Source organism: Haemaphysalis longicornis, unplaced genomic scaffold (assembly GCF_048455015.1).
Source record: "Haemaphysalis longicornis isolate Haplotype H1 unplaced genomic scaffold, Haemaphysalis longicornis Haplotype H1 scaffold_4, whole genome shotgun sequence".
NCBI lineage: Eukaryota > Metazoa > Arthropoda > Arachnida > Ixodida > Ixodidae > Haemaphysalis > Haemaphysalis longicornis.
Genome location: NW_027526361.1, coordinates 58,449,277 through 58,468,126, shown reverse-complemented (window position 1 = coordinate 58,468,126; position 18,850 = coordinate 58,449,277). Strand labels below are relative to the sequence as shown.

At 46.9% G+C, this 18,850-nt stretch overlaps 1 protein-coding gene across 2 annotated transcripts; it reads right to left on the bottom strand.

Annotated features, from left to right (window-relative positions):
- Positions 1-5,465: 5,465 nt before the first annotated feature.
- On the bottom strand, positions 5,466-16,123 carry LOC144178765 (iripin-8-like). 2 transcript variants are annotated; one of them, XM_077706873.1, is made up of 2 exons: positions 15,975-16,123; positions 5,466-6,942 (listed from the first exon to the last, which is right to left on the bottom strand). In XM_077706873.1, exon 2 carries the CDS (start codon positions 6,845-6,847, stop codon positions 5,624-5,626), a length of 1,224 nt encoding a protein of 407 aa, XP_077562999.1. In that variant the 5' UTR covers positions 6,848-6,942; positions 15,975-16,123; the 3' UTR covers positions 5,466-5,623. The 2 variants fall into 2 exon arrangements, with proteins under 2 accessions (XP_077562999.1, XP_077562998.1); XM_077706872.1 differs by lacking the exon at positions 15,975-16,123 and adding an exon at positions 9,192-9,475.
- Positions 16,124-18,850: the final 2,727 nt, after the last annotated feature.

Here is an 18,850-nt window from a genome sequence, read left to right as displayed (position 1 = left end):
TATGACTTCAGACGACACAGACTTGTGCCGATCATTAATATTGACGAGGTAAAGTATAGGGCGAAGACCACTTCCTTGAGGCACGCCACAACTAAATAGTACAGACGAAGAGTTCACGTTCCTGGGTGAGATGAACTGAGCGGATGAAAGAAATGGTTTTATCCATGCAATAACGATAGTGCGAACGTAAAGTTGCTGAAGTTTATGTAGTAGCCTGTGGTGAGGAACGCGGTAAACAACCTTAGCGAAATCTATGAGCACCGCCCCGAACTTATGACAGCATCCACAGATTTCCTAAAGTCGGGAACGAAGCTGGCAAGGTGGGGGCCGCATGAATAGCTCTTACAAGGCATCATATTTTTACAGCAGAGCTGTCTATATCTAGGATACAGCAGATCGTCTCCGGCAACAGAGCGACGTAGACAAGAATCGCACGCGAGCGTAGCGCCACGTTGCGGTGCCCACTCAAATCTTCGGGACCGTAAAACTGCACCATACCATCAGCGTATTTTTCATCATCCTAATGATGATGAAAAAATGTCCTAGGACATCCATATTTTAATGCCCTGAAATGTTTTTTTCTAGCAATGCATTAACGTTTCGAGGTGAAGCAGATTTTCAAATCGTTGTAAGCTTGGCCTTCATAAGATGGCTTTCCCACATTTAGGGTTGCACAGTGAAGCAAGTCCACCTTCGGACATAGTATCATTACAGAAAGTGGCTCCAACTCTTGTTTTATTGAAACAAACCCGAAACAAATCATATCACAATTAGCCGCTAAGGGGACTCTAACATTGCGCCAAATGTATTTACTTTTCAGTATTATATAGTTCATACTGAAGTTCTATTTAAATATTGTGATCCCGCATGCTTTTAATACATGGGCTTCTACGGGAAGGAAACCGACAGCCCCGTGTTTGTCTACTGGAACAAGAGTATAGTTCGTCAAAGTTTTATTTAGGTAATTAACCAGGAAGTACGGACTACGTCCCGGTCAAAGTATATTGCCGCTCACGTTAAGGCTCGACGCCACAGCTTTGCTGGTCATCCTTCCTCACAGAGTGGAAGGACACTGAATTTTTATGGTTATTTTTTATAATTACTTGCAAGTTTACGTCATATTCTATGGCCTCGCCTATGCTGCTAGTTGATGAACTTGACTGACTAGTAATTTAGTGTTGAAGAGCATCCCCCCGATATAAAGATGAGAAAGGTACAACTTTAGCTGCTAACCGATTGTGAGATCCAGTGCACAAACACTGAGAAAAGGTGGCGCATACTATGCGAAGGATATTTGTTGATGTGCATTCAAGAATTTTATTGTTAAAGCCAGTACAATCCGAGCTTGAAAATTTTAGGTCCTTCAAAACAAAAAGGACAGAATACCCACCTCACTGATATTAATATAAGGGATTACTGAATGTACAGAGAGTTCAAAACGAGAGAATGTGAAGCGCATTCACGGGTAAAAACAGAAGTGGAGAGGTCACTTGAAAACTATTCGGATTCAGGCGCTGTAGCGCCGTTGTTATCTTTTAGGACGGCGTCTCGGTAAGTTTTACCAGAGTCCTTCAAAGCATTGAAGGACTCTGGTTTAAGTGTAACTTTAAACAGTAAGGTTGTTAATCCGGAGTTTATGTCATCATAGTTGCGTTACAATTCGCAGGCCAGCAATGGCCTCCCCATTTCGTTAGTTCACTACCTTCCTGCGTGTCTTCCGCGATATATGAGTAAGCCGAATGCTCGGACCGCTGTCTATTGCAGCCTTGTTCACTGCGAGCACGTACTTGGGATTAGAGGAAAACACCTAGGCGCGTCAGCACGTGTCTCCTCCTCGCCCAGTCGGCTTGCACGGCCAGCCGGATCTTCCTAGCGGGCGGGACCTCACTGCGCTGTCATTTCCGTCTGCGTGTTGCAAGACCCGCAGCGTGCCTCCGCGAGGAACGAGTGGCGAGAGTCGCCGTGTAGGAAAGCAGGGGCGCAGCAACGACTAGATTGAGCAGAGGAGGGCTTAGTGACGGAGAGGTATGAAACGTTTCTAACGCGAAGCCCGACAACCTCGGCCGTCACGGAGGGCTTCCGTTTATGACACATTTCCAGAGCTTCGCGTCCCATTTACGAACACGACAAAAAGCGGCAAACAATCAGCAGCCCGTCTCCAAGTGACAGAAAAGGCAGTGTTTTGTCGTGCGTCCTCTGCCGCAACGAGTTGGAGGCACGAATGATTAAAAATTACGCTGCGCGTGCTATTGTATGACCTTTACCTGCACGTATCTTGTGTCGTACTTCTCTTTTAAAGGAATGCGCAGATCCTTTCGCTGTCTTCGCGTAGATGTACTTACCTCATATCAGGCTTCCCTGTGAGTGCACTACACTCTGATGCCGCCTTCACTTCTGGGTACCCAAACATTACCTTTATATCACGGCACAGGCTTTGATGGCGCACGTGCGCACCTTTATCGATGCTTCATAGAATCCTGCCGGTCTCCCAACATCCTAGTGCATCCAGCGAGCAGAAATCATCATCATCATCATCATCATCATCATCATCACCAGCCTATCTACGCCCACTGCAGGGCAAAGGCCTATCCCATTAATCTCCAATTGTCCCGCTCCAGTGCTAACTGTGACCAATTTATTCCCCCAAACTTCTTAATATCATCTGCCCATTTAACTTTCTGCCACGCCTGCCTTCTCTAGGGATCCTCTCTGTTATCCTTAATGACCGACGGTTATCTTGCCTTCTCATTACATGCCCTGCCCACGCCCATTTCTTCTCCTAATTTCTACTAATATGTCCTCAACACGCGTTTGTTCCATGGCCCACTCCGCTCTCTTCTTGTCCCTTACACCTATCATCTTCCGTTCCATTGCTCGCTGAGTCGTCCTCAGTTTAAGTTGAACCTTCTTATAGTGAGCCTCCAAGTTTCTTCCCCGTAGGTGAGTACCGGTAAGATGCAGCTGCCATACACTTCATTCTTCAGGGACAATGGTAGGCTGCTATTCATTATCTGAGAACGACTGCCGAATGCACTCAACCCCATTCTTATCCTTCTAATTATAATTCTGCTTGAAGCAGAAATAATTCTGCTTGAATAACGGCGCATACTTTGATGACGCTACTTTCAAACCATTCTTCATTTCCAATAAGCTCCATCGGCTCCTGACAGCACAAAAAAAAAACCTTCATGCAACGCACCGACAAAGACTGGTGACAAAACCAAACCTTGGAAACTATGGCCGCACCTTCTTTCTGGTGCAGTTACTTTGCGTAACATTAACGAGGATGCAACGCGCTCAGATGTGCTTGTGGCGCAAAGCTTTACCAGACGGACAGGAAATGTAGACGGGACGAGAACTCCGTTCAGCTGGTCGGGTGATGCACTTGCGGTGATTTCCAGGTCTTACTTTCGATGGAAGAGCATGAACGTAAAAATACATTTCATATTCCAATTTATATGTAGTTTATTCATTCCCCGCCTCCATGAGGGGCAGTAAGGCGGACGTTTGTGAATGGATTGGCCTAAAATATGCTTTTTCTTCTTTACAAATGCATTCAAAAGTAACACTTCGATGCATTTGTGGCCTCATCATACTACCCAGGTAAGCAAGTGGTGTGTAGAGGGGGAAGATATACACTTACCTGATGAAAACCGTTTGAATATCGCAACGAAGGCATACTTTTTTTTTTGCTTGAAGACTTAAACGAACGTTAGGCTGTAGGCTGCCGTCGCTTATGACTTCTTCGTATAGCTTAGTCAAACTAACAAAAGAAGATAATACGACCCAGAAAGTTAACAATCTCTAACTACAGTTAATTTTCTAAGCCTTGAGGCTATTGAATAAACGAAAACACAACTACAGTTAAGGGATACTGACAGCTGTTTTGTTTGCGTTGTTTGCTTTTGTATAGACTAATTTAGTTTATTCACTAATATCAAATTCGTCAGTTGAAATGGCATATAAATAGAAAAACATAACATGAACCTAGAAGGAAACAAATTCTACAATAAGCGATAACGCAATATAATATTCTACAGCTTGGCAGAATTTATCATCACTGCAGTCTATTTATGAACTGCTTCATTACGAGCAGCATATGTACTCACTTTCATATAAAGTCGTTTTACCATACTGAATGCAACACTGGCCATCATACCGCCAAAGCCATAACGTACTAAATCAAAGCTGACTTGGTCCGCGGCCTGAGGCCACAGAAGCACAACATTCCAATCACGGGCATATTCTGTTACTTATGCGTTAAGAGAATCAACATAAATGGCTGTGAAGGGTATATAGATGTCTACCACGTCATTCATTATCAAACGTCGTCGTTAGCATATTTCCTTAAATGACTAACGCTTACAGTTTACTGAAACAGGATAGGCGCGCGCGAGAGAGAGACGTACTGAAATTGTCGGAAATTCGCCATCTTACAAAACAATGCTCGGTTACTATTCCATAGATATATTTATTACTTGCTGATTGGAGACGGCATTTCGTAAGGTAAGAAATTTCCGACAAATTGAAAGGAGAATCAGGAAAGACGGCAGTAGTTATAAACTCGGCTCGTAACAGCCGGTTGTCTTTTTCGTTCGGATAGGTGCTCATTAGGTTTTCTTCTAAATCGACATTACGGCTACCAGTGACGGCGAATTTTTCGCTAAATATTATTTCTGTTTCGTTGTAGGCATGGAAAGCAAATGCGCGATTGACAAGAACAATGTACAATAGCACTGAAGGGGAAATATCTGCGCATTTTGCTTCGAACAGGCCGCTGGCTGACTGGCAAGATATTAGCACACCATATTTTACCGCACTGCGTATTACAACAAGATGAAAAGACGGAACAACATGGGCGACACGTGCAAGGTAAGCGAAACCTGTAGTTTTGCTGCCACTGACGAGTTATTAGGGCACATTCAGTTTAATACTCACCGCGGTACGTGCTAACCAACATACATGAGCTTCTAAGTTTGGTGTGAACGCAGGACTTGCTATTGTATTTGCTCAGTATTTTCTTACAATAGCTAGCTGAAGCTTACGGGAACTCATGGAACTAACATGTGATATCTTTAATAGCGCAAGCTTTCAGTTTCACTACCAACCGTGCCGGAGGACGTTTGTGGACTCTCAATCCTTCACGTGAATTCTAAAAGTATCTCTGAAATGCGATATTTATCATTCGCAAGCTTTCACCTTCAATTTGAAAGATGCTTCCCTGAGCACCCAAGGGCTTCTTCGCAATCACAACCCCCCCCCCCCCCCCCTTCCCAATACGCATATCTCGTAGACGCCCACTTTAGTGCCCCGGAATACTTATGCGTTGAAATTTGTACACACACACTTTTTAAATCTTAACGTAACTGTAGACACGAAAGGCTCCGGGCTGGACAAAATTTTGGGCGCATGTCGTTTTCACAAAGCAAGAAGGATCTTGCGAACGCAGAAAAAATGCCGCTACGTCAAAATAACAGACGAGCGCTTTCTTCATCATAAAGAGAACGGCACTACAGTTTGTCTCTTATAGTGAACTTTCGCTTGGTTGACTAATGTTTACACCTTAGCACTTTCACCTCCTAATGCGTGCAAGTGTGTCCCATTCAGTGAAACCACGCGGTGCTCACGCTTGCATGGAGACAATCTGAGCAATGAACAGCACTGCTCCGGTGGGTTCGTGCCTGATCAGAGCCAGGAACGGACGGTCAACAATGAACTGCTTGAAGTGCACTAGGGACTTGGACACAAACTGCGCCTCCGTCGCGGCAACCGCACGCGTTCCATCTTCGTCGATGTCCAACGCTGCCTTGTGCAGAATCTCGTTTAGCCTGAGGTCTTGGTCCTGGCTGATGCCCTTGAAGTCCGCAGAGTCAGTGAAAGGAACCCTGAGCCCAAGTTTCTCGAGGAGGCCGCGCATCTTGAGAAACTCTTGCGCCTTCATCTTTGGAAGGGTGAGCTCCACTTCCTCGGGCTTCATGCTCGCTATGATCTTTTCCAGCTTATCGGCGCTCAGCCCCTGCACGACGCTTGACAGCGGGCTCTGGCGGTTGCGCGGCAGCATAAGGATCATGCTGAACTGGTCGTCCGCGTAAGGCACCTGGAGGGTGTCCACGTCTAGGTCATCGTCATGGGAGAAGTTGAAGGTGCTGATGATGAACATCAAGGGAACGCGCACTGTTGTTCCGTCCTGGTTACGGAACACGCGGTTGTCGGTGAACTCCGGGTCGAACTTGGTCTTCCAGTCACCCTTGAAGTACATGGCACTGAGGATCAGCATCTTAGTGCTCTCCTCCGGGGGCTGTTCCAGGAACTGCGGGATCCGACCGCGCGTCTTCCTGCTGGCCCATTCGTTCACCTCCTTGACCACGTCTGCGCCCCGTCCCTCGCCGAACTGGACCGTGGCGAGGTTCGCGCCGAACAGCTGGTTAATGGCGCGGTAGTAGCTTTGGTTGAACGGCGCCCCTTCCTGGATGAGCACGGCCGAGGCATGGTCGAAGGCAGTGGCCCGATTGGCGCCGGCTGAGGACGACATCCTGCGCAGAAGTTCGCCCATGAGATCGCTAGACGGGTTGCCGAGCTGAGCGGACATCTGGTAGGCCGTGCGTCCTCGTGCCCCCATAAGCACCATGTGCAGGACGAGGTTCAGGCTGATGGGAGACAGCAGCACGTTCTGATCACCCAGAGACTGCAAGATTCGTAGTCCTAGCTCGTTGTTGCTGTCGACGGCGTCATCGAGGCTCTGCTCTTGGAGACGACGTTGCTCCTTCCGCCCACGAATGGCGTCCAGAACACCGCCGTGGGTTCCCAACGGGGCCATGAGGCAGAGGACGAGGCACGGAAGCTTCATTTCTGCGAGTCGAAGGCCGGGCCGGCGCCGATTACGACCGTGCTGCTTGCGTGCGTCGCTGCCGCTGGGCTGGGTTTGGTGCGTCCGCGGCGGCTCTGCGGGAGCGAAAAGCGAGAGTTACTTGGGGGAATCGACCACCGGGGACGACGTACAACGAAAAGCACTCGCCAAGCAGTTCGAACGGCTCAAGCAATCAAATCAGTCTTCTGCTTGTGTGTCTGTTTACCTCATCTGGCAAACGCCGCCGGCGTAACCTCTGACTGAATGCCTTGGGATGTGGACGTGCTCTATTTGGTGGGTCAGCAACCCGACGAAGAGAACAGAGCGGAGGCCACAAATCATGGCTTATTTTATTTTTGGTTTACCTGGTGCGAGCTCCTGCGTTATTTTTGGCTACAGGCGTGTAGGTTCAGCAATGTATTAACAATAGGGTGTTTGTTTATTTGCCTGCAATAATAGAAAATGATATAATGGATGCGCGTCAGGGGTTTTCGCTGCTTAGGACGTGGGTTCGATTCCCGGCCGCGGCGGCCGCTTTTCTGATGGAGGCGAAAAGCAAAAACGCCCGTGTGTACGAGATTTAGGTGCACGCTAAAGATCCCCAGGTGGTCAAAATTAATCCGGAGCCCTCTACTACGGCCCGCCTCATCGCCTGTGTTGCGTCGGCGCGTTAAGCCCTACAATCAATCAATCAATCAATCAATCAATCAATAAATAAATCAGTTTTCGCTGCTTGATTATGTGGCGTGTCGGTCACCAGAAAGACGTACAACTACTAAGATTCAATAAGGAACTGTTTTCAAGATTACTTTCTAGCATATGGGAGCGAACAAGCCCGTCCGAAACGCAGAAAAGACCGGATGAACGCTCCACAAGCGAGTATTTTGTTACCTAAACTGAGTGACTTTGACCGACGTAGTCTGTTATCACAGAGCAGACCAATCTCCACTGAGATTTTGCTTGCGCTGTCCGCCATTAGAAACAGGCCATATCGAACTTGGGTAGTTCGTATTACTGCTTATACTATAGTAACAACCTTCTCAATAAATTTTATACATGGCAGATTTCGTATACCGAACTATCTATTATATCGAACTACTTTTACATCCGTTTCAAGTTCAATATGTCCGGTTTGTATTGTATTAGATCATCGCTCGTAAGGAGTAGCAAACGCGCGCCAGAATAGTTGAGTTAGTATTGGCGCGTCGATACGCTGACATTTTTATGCGGTTTTGTACCCGATCGACCGTTGTTTATTTTGGAGCAACTAATGCCATTTGTTCACACTTGCAACGGGATTCATGTGCTCCAATCGAGGCAAGATTCAATATTTGAAAAGTCAGTGAACTTTAGGCGCATTGTCGAGAAGATTTTGCGTGTGAGGATATGTGGCTCAAACACGGTGTGTTGTGTGTGTGTGGAGGGGGGGGGGAGGATATACAAGAACGAATAACAAAAAAACGGGAGCCTTTTTAACCCCAACGCTATATTTCTGACTCTGTTGTATTCACAGCAAAGTACCGTGCATACGCAGAGGCTAGTGAAAGGCGCCGACATAAATATATATATATATATATATATATATATATATATATATATATATATATATATATATATATATATATATATATATATATATATATATATATATATATATATATATATATATATATATATATATATATATATATATATATATATATATGGGCTAAAAATCCGTATGCACCGAAAACCCCCGACCAAAAGTCCCGTCGTATGAAACAAGCGGTAACGCGCCGAGGGAGTTTCCTTGTTCGTGTACATTGCAACCATCATGTAGGAAAAACCGGGAGGTAGTCAATTAGCGATAACTGCGTTACAGAAAAGCGCCCCTAACTAGTAGGCTTTTTTTTTTTGGGGGGGGGGGGGGGGAGGGGGGTTTGCTTTAAACTTGATTGGATTTATTGATTGTAGGGTTTAAAGCGCCGACACAACGCAGGCGATGAGGGCTCCGGATTATTTTCGACCAACTGGGGATCTTTAACGTGTGCCTAAATCTCCTACACACGGGCGTTTTTGCTTTTCCCCTCCATCAGAAAAGCGGCCGCCGCGGCCGGGAATCGAATTTGTTCCAAACTTGACCTCGCGCATTCGGGGACGCAGCCAAAGCCGTCCGTAACCGAACAAGGTAGTGGCACTTTCAGCAACGCAGTCTTTCCCAGCTAAGAACAGTCGCAAGGCTCAGGCTGACGGAGTCGCATTGCTTAGCTGTTTCCCCCGACCCTCTGACTAGGAGAGTGGCAAAATGTATAACGTCGGGAGAGCACTTCAGAGGCCCTCTCGATGACAGAAACGAAGCACTTGCCTCGTCGTAGCAGACAGTCGCGGCGACGTGCAGACGACGGGGTGGGTGCCCGAGACAGAAGCGCTTACACGGCGCGGCGGCAGCAGCAGCAGCAGCCCGACGAGTATGGTCGCGCAGCCATGCTGTCCTTGTTTCAGCGCGCGTCAGGGCGAAGGAATAAAGAACGTGCGCTCGCTCTATCCCATTACCGGCGCGGGCGAAACATATGAAAACCCGTTTTCGGAAAGGATGAGCACACATCGCACAAGTGTAGAGGGCGGCTCCTCGCGAATGAGCCGAGCGTCGCGACAACAGAATCCAAGGACAGGCGTTTTTTCCCCGCCACGCGCTTTGCTTGTGGGCCGTTGCGCGCAAGCTGGACTGGATCCGCTCCGGTGTCGGATTGTCGCGTCGTTGAATGGAAGGCGACGACGTTTACGCGCAAGCAGGGGGTACACTCAACTTTGATTGGATTATGCCGGTCACGTACCGGATGTGGTCATTGCGACCGAGCTGTGCTCGAAACCTTCTTCTCTGGGCGTTGCAACCAGGAACTTGTGCTCTGTCTCGCTCGCAGTACAGCGTCTGATGACGTCACGCTGCTTGAGTAAATAAGAAACGAAGCTGCTGCTGCTGCTGCTGCTGCTGCTGCTGCTTGCTATGCGCGAGTACGTCTTAAAAGGGGAAACAAGGAGAAGTAAAAGCAGCGCTTTTTTCGATTTTAAGTTCGTCGAAGTCGCTTGTTGTGGAGTGGGGGCCGTGTTTACGCCGGTAAGGCACGGGTACATTGCGCGTGGAACGAACCATTGGATGGATGAAGCTAAAGGTTCGAAGGAAAGCGAAAACTGGAAAGTGTAATAGCGAGCAATTTAGTCAAATGGCGGTGATTACGAATGCTACGCTTAGTTTACTTTCGAGATGCGTCCGAGCAGTCCTGCTAGTTTTCTTGTTCCGAGTTATCTTTTTCAGGAGGCACTTGAAATACGGTTCGAAGAAAAAAAACGGTTTTACTACGTAAAGGTTCACGCTGGTTGGTGCACCGCCTATTCAACCAATAGCGCCAACAAACAAAGGCGATCGAAGAAAGCTGCATACACAAAGCCGATTTTCAACTCAGCTGTAGAGGAATACATCAGTTTAAGTTCACTTGTAAGCTTTATTCGCGCAAAATTATTGCCCTAAGATCATGAATAACTATTATACTAGAGACATTTTTCTTACCTGAACTGGCTGCACTGGGGCAAGCAGTGCAGCATATGTTCATTTTTTTTACTAATTGATATCACCAGTAGCACTTTGCACTGGTCTGCCCGACACTGCACTAATCTGCACCAGTTCAGGTAAAAAAAATTCCCCTACTAACACCCAATCAAAACTATTCAATAGAGGAGGTCCCTCCTACAGTTTCCAATCTTGGGACCTCATTTTGTGTACTTACGTTGTATAACGCATTACATTGTACTTTCGAAAATAAACTTTGAAACTATGAAACACCTTAAGGAGTAAGTGAGAGATACATACATACATACATACATACATACATACATACATACATACATACATACATACATACATACATACATTCATACATACATACATACATACATACATACGTGCGGGCGTACGTACGTACATACATACATACATACATACATGCACAGACAGACAGACAGACAGACAGACAGATAGATAGATAGATAGATAGATAGATAGATAGATAGATAGATAGATAGATAGATAGATAGATAGATAGATAGATAGATAGATAGATAGATAGATAGATAGATAGATAGATAGATAGATAGATAGATAGTGTGTGTGTGCGTGTGTGTGTGTGTGTGTGTGTGAGAGAGAGAGAGAGAGAGAGAGAGAGAGAGAGAGAGAGAGAGAGAGAGAGAGAGAGAGAGAGAGAGAGAGAGAGAGAGAGAGAGAGCTCGACCACTGCTGTACACCTGAACAATGCTGACTCCTATGCATATCGATGGGTGTTCTTTTCATAGACGAAACACGTAAAAGGGAGCACAGAAGCAGGGACTTCAGAGCACGAAGTTGGGCATATTTTGTTAGGCCTTTGTACCGCAACGACTCCTTCTCTCGACTCGTGAGACCCAAACCGGAAACCATTTCGCACTCATCGATGCCAGTTCGCCGCTCGTCATTTCTTTCGCCCCATTGTGCGAAAAAAACGAAGAGCGAAGAATGCACCAAACTCGCAGCTGGGCCTTCCTGTGCCCCGAATTTTCAAACCCGAGCTCGGGCGTACTTTAACTTCAACAAAGAAGAGGAAAAGAAAACAAGGAAAATAAACTTTTTTTTCCGAGTCTACGTCTATATCCATCTTCTCAAGCGCGGAGGCGCTTCCGTTCGCTCTCGTTGCGGCCGCTGCAAACACACGCACGGCAAATGTATGTGAAAGCCCTATATCGGCCGAACTCAATGGGATACATCGAGCCCCGGAACGTTCCTTCCTGCATCTCCGGCTGGCCTGCGGGGAAATACGAAACTATCTGTGGCTGAATGATAGCTACCCTTGCTACCCGCTACGAAGAATAAACCTATTTTCTTAAGCCCGAAGAAAATTGTGCCCATCTTTTCGTCCCGCTTACTTTCAAAATTTCCCGCTGTGCGTATTTCTTTCCTTTCCTATTTGTTTTTCATTGAAAATTGCGGTGGCAGCGCAATTCTAGGCTCGTCGAATCGCACGAGAGACGCAGTTCACATTTTGAAAGCGAGTGCTTCCCGCCAAACTTGTTGGCGCCGCCCTCGGACTTCTCCCTCTTCTGTAAAACTCGCGTGCGTCGAACCTGATATTGCACTGGCAGCGGCCATCACGAGCGTAGGAGGCGCGCGTGTTTTCCTTTTTCTTCGCGCGGTCGCGGCTCGGCGAGGCCCCGTCCTTCACCAGAATCGTGCTTCGGCCTCGTCACTCGTATGCGCATCTGCTCACGTGCAGCTTGAGCGAGAGCGACGAAAACGTGGCTCGCGGAGCAGGGGCGTGTAGCGCGAGATCAGCTTAGCATGCGTGGCGCAAAGTTTGCAATGTGCGCGGGGAAAAGTTATGCCTTTGTGCCCCTTTCCGCAACGCGACGCGTTTCTTTTGTTCTCCCTTCCCCTACCTTTTTTTTAGAGAAAGAGAGCTACCCTTTGAACACGTTTCAGCATCCAAACAAAGAAGGGCTTTATGATGAGCCCCCACTTTGTCCTCGAGGTCTTTCCTAAGCGCTTTAAGGCATAAAACGTGGTGAAGCAATATCCAACTCACCTCAGGTTTTCTTCAAAACTCAGCGCTCAAAACTCGGCGCAGCAAAGTGGAGAGGAGGAAAAGTTCTAGGTCAATAGCAGATGAGCAGGTCTGCGGAGTGCGCGCCTCAAGAAAAAAAAAATCACGCATCTCCACGAAGTGAATCATGACGAGTGGGGGAAGCACTGGGTTCGCACCGTAAATCACCAGTGGCATTGCCCACTCGCGCATGTAAATTAGTGACAACGCGTGTGTACAGTATATACAATTCCAATCCAATCCGATACAATTCAATTTAATCCAATCCAATCCATTTTAATCCAATCCAATCCAAATTCAATCCAATCCAATCCAAATCCATTCCAATCCAATGGTCCTCGCGCATGCGCAGCACACTGTGTACACAGACGCAAAGCACGGACAAAGCGAGGTCCTAAGGCGCTTCGCACCTAAAACGCTTCCCGCGGTCGGAATCGCAAGTGTTTATGAAACCTATCCGACTGCGCTATGATCGCATTCGGGAGGGAGCTCAGCATTCCCCTCGGCTTCGTAGCGCGGTCGTTGGCTTTAGATTTTGGCTCAGTTGAAGTGGACTTTGGCTGCGGACTTCGGCAGTTGAAGTTAGTGAAGACCACCAGCTCCGCTGTTTCCTCAGTCTTCGATTCTCAATTGCGAAGGTGGCAGAATTTTGTATTTTGCATGTGTGCATGCGTAGGGGCGGCGACAGTTAAAAGAGTTAAGCCGTATACAGTTCACACTCCGGGGTTTTTCGTTTCGTCCGTGCGAAGCCCAAAGCTGTCATCATCAAGGGGCAGAGTAGAACATATATACCCGCAGAGGTGTCACGGCCAACGGATACACATGGGATTTTACGATGAGATTGGCGTTGCTTGGCGTGCATTTACCGGCACAAATTTGGAGATATCTAACAATAAACCCAACCCGGGCGTTCGTATATATCCGCGGAGGTACTTTGCGGGTACTTCGAAATTAAGCCAACGCGATGCGTGTTCCAAATGCATGATAAACACTTATCCATGATTCTTGCTTATCCTTTACGGGGGAAAGGACGTTTTATACGCAAATTTTCTGACATTATGAATTTGAAAAAGCGGGTGAATTAAGTCGTCGCGATTCATATAATTGTTTAAACTCGAAAAAGAAACAGCAGAAATAAAGGTCGTTGTTTAAAAAATCTAGAGGCTCATCTGGCGTCAGAAAACTAGGCCAAGCACATGGACCCTACGGCACATATCCATGCGCGGGAAGATCGGCCAAGGAGTAGGCAGCGGTCAATAGGTTGCTAAGCGCATTGTGAGAGTGAACCAACAAGAAAAAAAAACTGCTCCTGCACATTAGTTTGCTTGATTATGAGGTTTAACGCGCCGACGCTTCACAGGCTATGAGACGCGCCGTAGCGAAGCGCTCCGGAATCACTTTTACCGCCTGCAGGGGACCTTTAACGCGCTCCAAAATCTCGAACACACGAGTGTTTTCGCTTTTCGCCTGCATCACAAAAGCGGCCGCCCCAGCCGGGAATCGTACCCGCGCCCTTGGACTCTGCAGCACAACGCCTTAGAGCCATCGCCGCGGGCACGTGGGTTTCCTGAAAACGATACTCAACTGAATCGGTAAAAACGATCAACTGAGCTATGTTTTACGGTGTTGTGATCCACCAGTGTATTCGGCTGTGATGTTCCAGCTCCCAACGTGGTTCAGCAGAGGGGGAACTCTTGGTGCAGGGCTCCCTCTGCTTCCAGGTTTTATTCGTTTTACCTTGACGGGAGTGAAATTCTGAAAATCCTGAAATCTGATTTTAGAACTTGGGAAAATCATTACGCAGACACCAAAGCGATAACTGGACGGGTCCCAGCGACGTGGAAGTTGTGTTACTTACCCCGGTTACCCCTGAAGTTTTGTTGTTTTGTTGTTGCTGTTGTTGTTGTTGTTGTTGTTGTTGTTGTTGTTGTTGATGATGATGATGATGATGATGATGATGATGGTGGTGGTGGTGGTGGTGGTGGTGGTCATGATGATAATGATAATGATGATGTTGTTGTTGTTGTTGTTGTTTAACCTCGTTAGGGGTAATATTTTGAAAAATTCTGGAACGTTGTGGTAGATATTTGTATCAGTTTGTATAGCATTTCGACACAGCAACTGATGCCATAGCTCTGCGGTGCTAAGAAATATCGGTGGGCCTGGGAAAACACCTCTAGCTTTTTTTGTACGCTTAGGCTAGAATTTTAAACGATTGAGAAAGAGTGGGCGTTAAAGAGAGTGAAAGGCTGTTCTGACAAAAATTTAAGTATCTATCTATGCCTTGTGGTTAGGACTGAGTAGGGTAACAGCGCGTCGATAAGCCAACCAGGCATGCATCCGTAGCCATTCAGCCAGCCACAGTCAGCCAGTAGGTACCGCTGACTTGTCTTTAAAAGTTTAGATTTGTCCATGAGTGTCTCGCTGATTACTCTCCTTCCAAAAAAATAAGAACTGGTCTTTCAGATAACATAACGATTCTAGAGACCCCTAAAGTGTACCAGGCACGCCTAAAACGCTTACTTGTTGAGCTAGCACGGGCAACAGTCACACATTGTGGGTTCTCGCTCCGACAAGATGAATTACTTTCACAGTACCTTTCTTCCGGTCAGAAAAAATTTCGCAGATATTCAGAGAATTACCTACTAATGCGTAGTAGCATTCTTATGCCGCCTGTCTTGAGTGTGAGTTTTTTTTTCAGCCATTTTTTCTTGTTTTTATCAATCCTGTCCCACCATTTATCTCCAATTACGCAATTATAACGATTACAGGTGAAACTTTCGCGAAATCTGCAATATTGTGGAAGTGCCATGCGGTATACGTTTTGACATTTTCCGTATTTTTAAAAATACTCTTCGTATTTTTTAGTTTTTTCAAAATTTCGTCCGACCAATTATCTCTATTTACGTTATTACAATGATTAAATTTGGAACTTTTCCGAAATCGGCATTATTGTGGAAATGCAGGGCGTTACACGGTTCGACGGTTCGCCATTTTCCGAAATTATTTTAAATTTTTCCTTATTTTTTTTTAGTTTTTAAAGATTTCGTTCGACCAATTATCTCCACTTACGCTATCAAAACTATTACATGTAGAACTTTCGCGAAATCTGCATTATTGTGGAAATGCAGGGCGTCACACGTTTCACCATTTTCCGTATTTTTTTATATTTCTCTTATTTTGTGGCTTTTCTAAATTTCGTGCGACCAATTATCTCCATTTACGCCATTTTAGCGATTTCAGGTGGAACTTTTGTGATACCTGCATTTTTGTAGAAATGCTGGGCGTTACACGGTCCTGACTGTGGGGTAGTCGGCAAAGAATGCTACGCATTAAAAAAAAATCATGGTCGTAAGCACGGATTGAGCAGGTTGGGTGGTGTTCCCTTATTAGCCGCTAAACCGCGGCAAACGCGGATGTCCCACGAGACTTGTAATTTTTTCTGCCTAGCTGGTTCGTTGCCTCGGCTAAACTACACCAAAAAGTACCTACCTCGTATATATTTCACTCAAAATTAGACTCACCAAGCTCAGCAGCTGCGCTCACGGTATCATGGCTCCTCACTCTTCGGACAACCTCGAAAAAGTAGGCACGTCTATATTCGAAGGCAACTCAAGCGCCTGCATGCTCCTGATTGAGTGGCTCGTTCCGTCTCTTGCGTAGTCTCGTATCTCTCATCCGTCCGCCCATAAACTCGACGTCTGCGCAGGATTTCCCCCTGCGCTTGCTGTGTCAAGAAATCCGCTGTATGCGCGGAAGGCACGTTTCGCCACTATTTCACCCTTTTCCGGACTACGAGCAGTCGGATCCAGCGGGCCCGTCCCATCACACCCCTTCCCCTTCTCGTGTAGAAGACGGCATTTCGCACACCACGCGGAGCCACGTTAGTGTTACGCACCATCGTTTTCCCCCTGGCATGCAGCCAGTACACCGTAATCAATCCACATCTACCCAAACCTTTACTCACATCACACCTCACTTAACCCACACTACGCTTAACACTATGTGCGCAACTGTTAACTCTGTAATAACTATAGCTCCAAGCTTGACCACAAGAGGTAAGTCAGCTGCGAGGCCTTCCGAATCGCTCCCCGCATCGATACCATAAAGGTCCATAGAAGGCATCATGAAACAAAATGGTGCCAGAATGCAGGCACAGGAATAAAAAAAAAGATTCAGGTGGTCTGCAGAAAATACCATTACGCTGCGTGAGGCGTCAGGTAATGTGCCCATAATTTTCTCCCCAGACACGCATCCAACTGCGTGCTGCAAACGATAATCGTCCTCCCTTTCTTTCAGTGGAACCACCGAAGTGATGTTACTGTCGCATTACTCCTACCTCGAACTAACAGATTCTCCGCAATAAAGCCGCGTACAAAACACAACGAGAATGCCGTGGTGCGGCCAAGCATTCATCCACGCTTCGTATTTGATGCAACACCCAAGGGCCCTAAAGACACGTGTGAGCATCGAAAGGCCGATGCCCGCATCAACGGCCAAGCTGGACTCTATACAGGTTAACGAACTGCGTCATGCCATGAAACGGGGAGCTGCCTTAGTTAACGCGTATACGCTTGTCCTAAGCACGCCCGCCCTAGACCGCCGAAGTGGTCGTCATGCGCTGTGGCCTCCACGAACGACTTCATCTCACCGGCGACATTACCGCCCCGCGTGCGCAACCTCGGAGCTACACTTATAGCGAGGCACGTGGCTTTACGACGCGGAGGTCAGACGATTACGCATAAATGAACCCGCTTCCTGCAGTAAACTTTGCCCCAAGCAACAAAAACAAGCCAAGAACTTTTATTATTCATTTATTTATTTATATTGAGAAAGTCGAAGACTCGCGAAGGAGGACGTACGGTTTATTCCAAGAAGAGAGGACTTAGGAAGACTCCGTCAGGAAGCGGTGATGATGATTCGGGGAGCCGAGAAGATGAAGGTGAGGCGATGACGATAGTGCGTCCTATCAAAGCAGGGCGATTGTCCCAGGACCGGTAGATTCTGCTGGCGCTCACAATGTGTTTATTTATTTATTCATTCTACCTTCAATGTACAAGTACATTATAGAGAGGAGAGGCAACATATGAATGTAATTGAATGAAACAAAATTCCGGCGGTTATAGCAAAACAAATTAATGCTTAATGCATGCCAGTAAAGAATCTAGTGAACCTCAGCACTTCTTATGATGTACTGAATGCGAAAGCATTAGTGTTGAACTGGGGAAGGGACGTGCCTGTATTCTGGGCGCCGCTGTGCTTCACAGCTGCTGGGGATGTACGTGGTTTAGAGTCCACCGCTGCATCACCGCAGAGATGAGAGAGTCGAGCTGAAGGCAGTGCGCTCATTCTATGCACGGTAAAGACGTGGTGCCTACAGTGGCATGTGTTCAGTGGTAAGCATTCACCCTCTCATCATCATCTTTCTTTCCTTTGCGACATTTTCTGCCTATTTCGCTTACCATGACTGAGAGGCTTGGCAAATCACCCTTGCTACCCTTACATATACGCTGTTTGTGGGACGTGCTTCGCTACCCATTTAATTGCTACTTGTGTAATTACCAAGCTTGAGTTTGTCCTTGCAGCCCGAAGTACATGCCTCTAACACACGTCTCTAAGTGGCAGACCAAAACCCATTCGCTAGGTTCTCATTCAGTCAGCTAAAATTGTCGAGCTGTGGTGCTCCAGGCGCCCCGCGCTTTTCTCTAATTTCGGAGGGCGCTGTTCTGAACCCCATCCAGCTCAATATTTACCCACTTTTTTTTTCACAACAAAATTATACGATTTTTTTTAAGGAGCTTCGCTGAGAAATGTGGCGTCATTCCGAGCGTCCATTGGACCTTTTTTTGTTTTACCTTTGAGCCATTGTGCGAGCCATCCGTCGCCGATTTTGTGTGACATGGCCGCTCCATTATCGACCAACACAGTTAACCAATACTTTAGCGTGAAAATGACAAAAGATGAAGTCCTGCAGAAGATGATGAAGTTCTGTATGTATAGTTTTGATCGTTGCGAAAAGGAGGAGTGAGAGCGTGTGAATGCATTAGCGCATTAGCGCTGGGAACACAACTTTGCACAGATTACTTTGGCGTGAAGTTATGTGTGGTGCTGGGTGAACCTGTAGCGTGCCCCTAATATGCCACGGTGTAAGACGACGATGACGATAAAGAAGACGACGACGAGGTGTTTGAGCGCGTCAGCCGGTATAAGACGACGACAGGTATCATGCTCAATGAGAGGGCGGATTTATTATTACTCGGTTACAACTCAATAACGGCACCACCTCATGTAGTGTACCACTCCGCCAAAGCGCCGGAACCGTGACGTCAGTGCGCGCGCGTTTTGAAAGGGGTTTGCTATGGATGCGTGATATCGTCTGCCTTGTCTCACGCAGTTTGTT

Coding starts and splice junctions, on each gene's coding strand:
- LOC144178765 (XM_077706873.1), bottom strand. CDS start 6,847: ATGAAGCTTCCGTGCCTCGTCCTCTGCCTCATGGCCCCGTTGGGAACC.